Here is a 10435-nt window from a genome sequence, read left to right as displayed (position 1 = left end):
TTATTGGTTAGATTTGTGCAAGAGTTTGTCTTTCTTCTACTCGTGATCACAGGTTCGTTGTGAGTTCGTGCAAGGCTTCCGCAAAGGCGCGCGACAAATTTATGGGGATACTTCTCAAGTTCTGATAAGATTCCTACTACCTTTACTAGGTTGCTACCATAAAAGCAAATTTTGCATTACCTATTCGTCAACAAGGTACGTAACGATACCAATCCTCACAAACATAAATACACACCTAACAATTTCATGGAACTACATACACGCGGACGCAAAGTAACTGCCCACTCCTTATTTAATTAGCTAGCTAGGTGAACATAGACCACACAACTTGCTAGTTTATACATATGCAGCTAGCAACATCACAAACTAAGCTTGTGAGTGATAAGTTTAGTGACGGCCAGGGAGCTTCTCCTTGATCTTCTCCATCATCCCCTTCCTCTCCGGCTCTTGGTATCCCGTTGTTGTGGTGCCTCCTCCGTAGCCGGTGGTGCCGGTGGCCTGGCCGTGCTCATACCCGTGCTCTTCGGTCTTGTGACCGCCGGGGAGCTTCTCCTTGATCTTCTCCTTAAGTCCCTTCTTCTTCCTCCTCCCTCCCATTCCATCATCCTCCGACTGCAAATGGTGAATAAATAATAAATGAATAAATCCAAATTTGGAGTATTTAGCACATGATACATTAACATTATAGCTTGCTACTCCAGAAAGTAAATAAATACAAATAAATAAATCCAAATTTGGAGTATTCAGCACGTACATTAATATTATTAATATTTAGTACGTGCTAGTTCACAAACCTTTAATGTCCTCTCAGTAATTTGGAAATTAAAGTCACAAAATTTTACGATTGGGCAGAACGTTTTTTTTTTTCGAATTTTTTATTATAAATATCCAACTCACAAAAATAATCGAAAAGATCTTGTTCAACTTTATAATGCTTTTAAATTTTCACTCTGCTAAACCACAAGTAGGTTATGTAAAAATCATAGACTATTAATGTGTATAATACTTTTAAATACATACCGAATACGTTTTAGCGTTTGAGAATAACTAACTTTAGTTTACGGAAAAGGAAGGGTTCAGTAAAGAGGGTCCATGACATATAATATCAAATGTACATCTAATGAATATAATTTTAGAGCGCGAATTGTAAGATTAAATGGTTGAAGAGCAAACATTCATTAGCGCATATCTAGTACCATATCCCAGGATGTATTTAATATTTTTCTTGTGTACAGTACTCACAGAGCTGGAGCTAGAGCTACCGGAGCGGTGCAGTATACCGCCACCACGGTGCTCTTCCTTGGTAGCGTGCATCATCTGCCCCTGTCCACCACCTGTCCCTGTAGTCCCGTATCCTGCGGCTGTCTGTGTGCCACCTGTCCCGGTAGTACCGTACGCTCCCGTGGTCCCGTGACCATATCCTCCTCCTGTGGCCCCACTCGTTATCGGGTTTCCGTACTCGTCCGTCTGGATCGGGTTCCCGTACTCATCCATCCTCCCGACCCGATTCCCGTACTGGTCCCTCATATCCATCTTTAGATTTTTTTTTTCCCCTTTCTTTCTTTTGCCCCTTTCGTTATGAGATGGGATGAGGTGCATGGGCGGGGGGTTGTGAGTTTATATAGAGAGGGAATGGGGGCGGTGACAGTAAGGGGGGTGACGGCACGCGAGAGATGTACGATTGCATGGGGTTGACACGTGTGAGGGAGATGGGACACGCGGGGGCGGGGGGCCGGGGCGTTGTCTGCGTTATGTGTTATCTGGTCAACGTTGTCGCTAAAATGGAGGAGATTAGCGTTAGAAAAAGGTTTTAGGATGTGGATTAGCAGGGTGTTGACACGTGGGGAGGACACATGGAAGGAGGTGATGGAGTTGAGCCCCACGTGTGATGTTGAACATGCATGCGGTGTAAAATCCCCTGTTCATTTAAAAAATGGAATTGTTGACAATTGTCGTCACATGAACCCGTTCCCTTCATTTTTCAGAAATTAAATTAATACGTTTATCTAAGGATAAACTAAAGCAAGAAGCTAATTAATATTCGATTTCTCGAAGACAAAACATTCTGCCAACATGAATTGACTTAATTTGTTTCTCTAGTTCTTTATTACTCGTGAGTAGCGCGGGACAAGTATTCTATAGTTATTTTAATTTAATAACGGACAAATTGTTTGAAAGGATAATTTTTAGAATTCTAATTAGCAAAATCCTGTTGGAAATATTAACTGTTTAGACAATAACGAAAATTAGTTTAAGCAATTTAATAATTAACAGATAATCACTATTATAACACAGATATAAGAAATATATCAAATGAAAAAGAAACAGAGTTAGAAATACGGCCTGATGGTCGAGGCGTGCAAGCACTGTCCCAAGAAACTAATTGCCCCCTCTCGTACAGGGCTACGCGGCAAAAGTCCCCGGAGATACAACGACCCTCGGTCAGGCGACCTCCTTCTCGTCGGCATGAGCTTCAAGAAGGCTTTGTGAATTCTTCGTGACTTTCAGGGAACCAACAAAAATATAACAGTAATATGAAGAGGAATGACAGAGAAGAAGAGAGAATACGTTGTGTTTTTCACACTGTCTCAAACTCTTCAGATTTAGGTCCTTTTATAGGCTTAAAACATCTGTTACTCATAAATCCGCAATTAATTTATTTTAATTACAGATTTTAATTCTCATAAAAACTATTTTCCATTTTGATTCTGATTTAAATCTCATGAATATTACCGTTTCAAAATCTAATTCTCTTAACCGTTACAAAACGTTTATCACATGTTAATTGTTCAAAAATAAATATTACATTTTAATTATTCAAAAATAAAAATATATCAGATTAAAGGCCCATTAATCCGGAGCGGCATTCGTGTCTGCAGGTCGTGTGCGCGCGCCACCCGACCCGACCCGAACCCGAGCCCGAGCCCGGCCCGGCCGGCGCGCGCGTGTGTGGTGTGGAGCATAACCTTTGTTTTCTTCTAGGCATAGGAGAGAAAGGGAAGGCTTATAAAGAGCCTATCTTCCCATCTTTTTTCCAATGTGGGACTAAAGTTTTCTTCTTTTCCTCTACAAACCCAAGTTTTAAGTTACAACTCCAACAATCCCCCACATAACTTAAAACTTAGAATAATTCAGAAATAAAAATAATATAAAAACAAATAAATAAGATTGCTGGTTCCCTTATACTATGTAATAGGTGGAGATACCTTTCGGTTTGAACCTTCACTTAGTGACAATTATATAGATCCGTGAGAGCTTGGTGGACTTCGCCTTGAACCAGTCCCATTTATCGGATTTCTACAGAAAGCACACATAGTACAGTTTTGAAGAATTCTAAACGGGTTGCGCTATTATCGGCCTTGCGCAGGTATCTTTCATGTGTGTTACTAGGGAGCAGCCCTGATCCCATAGTCGCGGCCTCACAACTACACACATATAGGTGAATCCTAATAAGGATGCGAGCAAGTAAGCATCCTGCCTCATGGGTCTTGGATTCATTAAGAGTTAGACTCAACCTTTCACTTGCTTTTTATGAGCACTGATCACCCTAGGGATGGGAGCAAATGAATTCAGTGCTCCTCACAATTAATCACTCATTCAGTTTGTTTCTACCCATTGAACCTCTGCGAGGTTGGGTTGCCACTGCAGTGATTTTTCTTATGGGCTTAACCCCATCCCCCTCGATGATTCTAGGACCACTGCCCTAGATAAGCCTTTAGTTAAGTGATCTGCAAGATTTTTCTCTGATCTTACAAAATCTAAGGCTATTATATGGTTTTTCATCTTATATCTCAAGGATTTATGTCGCACTTTCAAGTGTCGATTCATCTTCACATTTGCATTCTCTTGATGGCATTTGTCAATCGCTGACCTGCAATCACAATGAATAGAAATAGCTGGTAATGGTTTTTGCATTAGTGGAATTTCAGTTAGTAAATCTTTCAACCATTCAGCTTCTATACTAGTAGTATCAAGAGCTATCATTTCTGATTCCATTGTACTTCTAGCCATTACAGTTTGTTTAGTAGATTTCCAGGACACAGCTCCTCCTCCTAAAAGGAACACAAATCCTGTGGTGGATTTTACATCTACTGAGTCACTAATCCAATTTGCATCTGAATAACCTTCTAGTACAGATGGATAACCTTTATAGTGTAAACCATAATTTATAGTTCCTTTTAGGTATCTCAAAATTCTTTCTAAAGCATCCCAGTGACTCTTATCAGGATTTGATGTATATCTACTAAGTCTATTTACTGCATAAGCAATGTCAGGTCTGGTGTAGTTTGTTAGGAATCCTAATGATCCAATTATTTGTGCATATTCTCTTTGTAATTGAGGATGACCTGTATTTTTCTTTAGATGTACATTAGGATCATATGGAGTGGAAACAGGTTGACAGTTTGGATCATAAAAATTCTTGAGGATTTTTTCTATGTAATGTGATTGTGATAGCACATATCCATTCTCATTTTTCATGATTTTAGTATTAAGAATTAGGTCAGCTTGACCTAAATCTTTCATGTCAAAATTTTGTGATAAAAAGTGTTTGATATCATTTATGATTTGTATGTCAGAACCAAAAATAAGAATGTCATCAACATATAGGCATAATATCACAATTTTGTTGTTTTTATCTATTTTATGGTATACACACTCATCTGTTTGATTAATTACAAATCCATAAGATAGTATAATTTCATCAAATTTCATATGCCATTGTTTTGGGGCTTGTTTGAGACCATATAGTGATCTAATAAGCTTGCATACTTTCTTTTCTTGTCCAGAAGCTATAAATCCCTCAGGTTGATCCATATAAATTTCTTCATCTAAGTCTCCATTTAAAAATGCAGTTTTAACATCCATTTGATGTATTATTAATTTGTGAATGGATGCTAGAGCTATGAGGACTCTAATGGTAGTAATCCTAGCTACTGGAGAATAGACATCAAAATAATCAATACCAGACTTTTGGGTATATCCTTTAGCTACTAATCTGGCTTTATATTTATCTATTGTTCCATCAGGTCTAAGTTTCTTCTTAAACACCCATTTACATCCTATGGTTTTACATCCTGAAGGAAGATCAGTTAGTTCCCAAGTATGATTTTGAACTATAGATTGTATCTCATTATTTATAGCTTCCTTCCAAAATGGAGCATCTACTGATTTCATTGCATCTTCAAATGTAACTGGAGAATCTTCTACAAGTAATGCATAGAAATCTTCATGGACCTTTTCTATTCTAGTTCTTTTACTTCTCCTAGGCTCCTCTGGACTTTCTAGTGGTCTAATTTGTTTAGAACTAGTTTCACCTTGATTAGAACTAGGATCTGAATTATTAGAGCTAGGGCCTGTGTTGTTTATTCTGGTCTTGTAAGGAAAAATATTTTCAAAGTAATGTGCATCCCTAGCTTCAATTATGGTGTTGTTGGCTATCTCATTAATGTCAGAGTTGATTATTAAAAATCTATTTGCATTACTATCAGAAGCATAGCCAATAAAAATTCCATCTACAGTTTTAGGGCCAATCTTCTTTCTTTTATTCTCAGGTATTTTGACTTTTGCTAAGCACCCCCACACTTTTAGGTGATCTAAATTAGGGTTTCTATTCTTCCAAATTGTGTAAGGGGTTTTATCAGATTTCTTGAATGGAATTCTATTTAGTATATGACATGCAGTCATGAGAGCTTCTCCCCATAAATTTTCTGGCACACCAGAATTAATTAACATTGAGTTTACCATGTCCATTAGTGTTCTATTCTTTCTCTCAGCTACTCCATTAGATTGAGGTGTATATGGAGCAGTTATTTCATGAATAATTCCATTATCTTCACAGAATTGTTTTAATTCATTAGAAGTGTACTCACCACCTCTATCTGATCTTAGTATTTTAATTTTCCTATCCAACTGATTTTCAACTTCTGCTTTATATATTTTAAATTTGTTTATGACTTCATCTTTAGTCTTAATTAAGTAGAGGTAACAATATTTAGAGCAATCGTCTATAAAAGTTACAAAATATTTGTTACCCCCTCTAGTTGTTCTTCCTGAATCACAAACATCACTATGGATGAGTTCTAATATCTCAGAATCTCTATCAATAGTTTTAAATGGTTTCTTAGGAAGTTTGGCTTCTACACATATTTCACATTTTTCATCATCTTTTATATTAAGCTTTGGAATTATATTGAGATGCATCAATCTTTTAATTGAATTATAATTCACATGTCCTAATCTTTGATGCCAAGTGATGGAAGGTTCAATATTCAAAGCTATTGGAGATGCAAGAGTAGAATTCTTAACATTCAATTTAAAAAGACCATCACATAAGAAACCTTTTCCAATGAAGTTCAAACCCTTAGTTATTACAACTTTATTTGATTCAAAAACAAGTTTGTAGCCTTGTTGCACTAATAAAGATCCGCTAATTAAATTTCTCCTAATGTCTGGTACATGATGGACATCCTGCAGGATCAAAGTCTTATCAGAAGTCAGCTTTAGGTTGATCCGACCTATTCCGGATACAGGAGCCACATTATTATTTCCCATTGTCACAGTTCCTCTACTTGAGACCTGATAGGTGGAAAACAAAGATTGATTAGAGCAAACGTGAATATTAGCTCCAGTGTCAATCCACCAATCATTTGCTTGAAAGGTCATGTTTACTTCAGGAGTGAAGAGAACAGACCTGAAAGCAGCCTCAGCTGGACTGGAAGTCACCATGTTTACTTGTGACTTATTAGGTGGAGGTCCTCCCTTCCTAGGCTTGGGTGGTTCAGTTTTCTTGAAAAAGCAGTCCTTAGCAAGATGGTTGGTTCTTCCACAAACGAAGCAGGCTCGACGTTCAGCTCCTTCCTTCTTTTGAAAGTGAACATGGTTCTTATTTTGATGATAGGGTTTCTTCTTAAATGTTTTATTTTGATTTTGGTGGAAGGGACGTTTCTTGTGTTGGGGAAAGGGTTTGGATTCAACATTGTTTACTTTGGGTTCTTTGGGTTCAGATTTTGTCACATTTTTCTCCCTGAGTCTATGTTGCTCTTCAATTCTAATAGAATTCAATACTTGCTCTAGGGTAAGATCTCCTTGGGTATGGTTAAGGTTTTTGGCAAAATCTGACCAGGACTCGGGAAGTTTGTCTATAAGACAGGCTATCTGAAACGTTTCATCTAAGATGGATCCATTCACTTTTAATTGGTGAACTATATGTTCAAATTCATGAATTTGCTCATTCATTGGTTTAGAATCTACCATTTTAAATTTGTTAAAATCAGAAGCTTTAAATCTTTTAATTCCCATATCATCTAAACCATACTTTTTCTCTAGGGTTTCCCACAGAACTTTAGCATTAGTGATAGTATAATATATATCATATAACCTATCAGATAAAGCTCCTAAGATTCTGTGTAGACAATGATACTCTATTTCTTGAGGTGTTCTTGGGATAGGAATGGAATCTGTGGAGGAAGATGAGGAAGATTGCCTAGTAACTGGTCTAGATGAAGATGGGTTATCTGGTTCTATGGCTGTTATTAGATGTAGGGTTGTTAACCAAAATCTCATTTGGTTTTGCCAACGACGAAAATTATTCCCATCAAACTTCTCTGGTTTAGCAGACATAACTTCACTTGTAGCCATAATCTGATGATGAATGAATATTTTTGTTATTATAATGCAGCAGAAATATATAAAGCATTCATTCACTCAAATATAACCCTAACCAAAGCTCTCAACTCCCTCACAATATCTCCCTCTCAAAATGCTCAAAACAATGCTAATTCTCTCCTTTTCTCTCCTTTTGAAACCCTAAAAACGTGGTCCTATTTATAATAAAACACAATCTTAAACAAAGGAGGATTCCCAAACAAAAGAGGATTCTAAAAACGAGTCTGCCACACCAGGGTGTGGCGCAGACCACACCCATGACAGACAGGGCAGATTCTTCCATACCAGGGTGTGGTGCAGACCACACCTATGGCAGACATGGCAGATTCTGTCACACCCATGACAGACATCACACCGGGGTATGGTAAAGTCTATTTTTAATTTTTCTTCACGTTTTTTATAATTTCTTCGCCGTTTTCACATTGGATTGGTCGTCAAGCTTCAGGACAATAAAACTAGCTTTTCATGATATGCATGCGACTGGTACAATAACACCATTTCCATTCATTTTTCTGAAAATCCAGCATCTAAATGTTTTATATGTTGTGAATCTTAGCTGTTTAGACAATAACGAAAATCAGTTTAAACAATTTGATAATTAACAGATAATTACTATTATAACGCAGATATAAGAAATATATCAAATGAAAAGTAAATAGAGGTTAGAAATACGGCCTGATGGTCGAGGCGTGCAAGCACTGTCCCAAGAAACTAATTGCCCCCTCTCGTACAGGGCTACGCGGCAAAAGCTCCCGGAGATACAACGACCCTCGGTCAGGCGACCTCCTTCTCGTCGGCACGAGCTTCAAGAAGGCTTTGCGAATTCTTCGTAAACTTTCAGGGAACCAGCAAATTGTAACAGTAAGTATTTTGAAAGAGAAGAACAGAGAAGGTGAAGAAGAGGTTGTTTGTTTTTCGCTCTGTTAAACTCTGCGGATTTTAGATCCTTTTATAGGGAAAAACAGCCGTTACATAAACCCGTAGTTAATACGTTTTAATCACGTTAATAAAGCTTAGCCGTTATAAAATTAAAAAACGCTTCCGTTACATAATAAATTCACAAAATATTTATCACGTTTTTAATCACACTAATAAATTTTTACCGTTACAAAATATTTCTGTTACAAAATATTTATCACATGTTAATTGTTCAAAAATAAAAATTATATTTTAATTATTTAAAAATAAAAATGTAGCAGATTAAGGGCCCATTAATCCGGAGCTGCATTCGTGTCCGCAGGTCGTGTGCGCGCGCCACCCGACCGAACCCGAGCCCGAGCCCGGCCCGGCCGGCGCGCGCGTGTGTGGTGTGGAGCATAACCTTTGTTTTCTTCTAGGCATAGGAGAGAAAGGGAAGGCTTATAAAGAGCCTATCTTCCCATCTCTTTTCCAATGTGGGACTAAAGTTTTCTTCTTTTCCTCTACAAACCCAAGTTTTAAGTTACAACTCCAACAAATCCATCATTTTTTCTTTAATGATCAAAATTGATTATTTCTTAGCCATGTCATCAAGGCTGGAAAAGTGATCGATTATTTCTTAGTCCAATGTAATTAATAATCACTAGCTAAAAGTTAATCTGCTTAAAATTTTATGTATATTAAAAGAATCAGATTAATTATTAATTAGTAACTATTAATTATACGAGACTAGTAGTTCCATGTTCTTAAAGTTTTTAGTTAACGAAATCAATCACTTTTTAGCAAGCTATGATAACGTGGTCAAAACTTGATTGAGTTTGCTAATTAAAGTAAAAACAATCAATTTTACTAATAAAATTTTTAAAAACGGAATTTAAAAAATTTCTCTTTTTATAACTTACTAGTATTTAAACTCGTGCAAAGCATGGTTTCTAAAAGATTTTCTCCAAATATTGAACATGCTACCAAAATAAAGTATTCTGCTTTAGATATGAAGTATATCGATGCTATTTGCTTTTTTTATTATTTGTTCAGATATTCGATCAAGTTTGATTCACTAGTTCATTTAGTACTAAACAAATAATTTTCAGTGTTTGGCGTGCTATTTGCTTTTTTTATTATTCGTTTAGATATTCGATCAAGTTTGATTCAATAGTTCATTTAGTACTAAACAAATAATTTTCAGTGTTTGGCTAATAAATGAATAGAATTTAACCAAAGGTATGTTTAATTCAATAGTTCATTAACTATTCGATTTGATAACTTTTTAATAGAATTTAACCAAATGTATGTTCGAAAGTTCATTAACTGTTCGATTCAGTAGTCCATTAATTGAACTTATTGAAATATTACTTATATAAATTTTTATTTACAAATGCTACCCATATAAGGGATTTTTAGATCTCACAAAAAACCCAAAAAAGCCACCAAACATAGCAAATAAAATCACATAAGATTTAACATGGAAAACCCTCAACAGGGAAAAACCATGAGACTAAAATCAATCCACTATTACCTCCAAATTATAATCTTTTTTGCACGGACAAAGATTGCCAAACCATCTCTCTCTTTTTCTTTACACTTCTTCTTCTTAGTTTTTTCTCTAACAATAGAAGGACATATATAGGGAAACCAAAACCATATTTCTAGCCTAATTTCCTAATTAGAATAAGATTCAAACTCCTAATCATGATGGAACCCAAACTCTTAATCATGATACATCTCTAACCCTATTTAATTCTCATGAAGTTCTACAAAGAATTAAAAACACTATACTAACTTGGAGTTTGAGTCGATACCCAACGTATCATCTCTCGACGAAAAATCGTCAAGTGTCTCAACGACTTCAGAA

At 36.4% G+C, this 10435-nt stretch overlaps 1 protein-coding gene across 1 annotated transcript; it reads right to left on the bottom strand.

Moving 5' to 3' along the window:
- On the bottom strand, positions 266–1572 carry LOC109843343 (water stress-inducible protein Rab21-like). Its single transcript, XM_020412277.1, has 2 exons — positions 1243–1572; positions 266–612 (listed from the first exon to the last, which is right to left on the bottom strand). Exons 1-2 carry the CDS (start codon positions 1531–1533, stop codon positions 388–390), a joined length of 516 nt encoding a protein of 171 aa, XP_020267866.1. The 5' UTR covers positions 1534–1572; the 3' UTR covers positions 266–387.

This window comes from Asparagus officinalis, chromosome 5, assembly GCF_001876935.1.
Source record: "Asparagus officinalis chromosome 5, Aspof.V1, whole genome shotgun sequence".
NCBI lineage: Eukaryota > Viridiplantae > Streptophyta > Magnoliopsida > Asparagales > Asparagaceae > Asparagus > Asparagus officinalis.
Note: the sequence above shows the minus strand (reverse complement) of the source record. Positions and strands in the feature narration are given on the sequence as shown.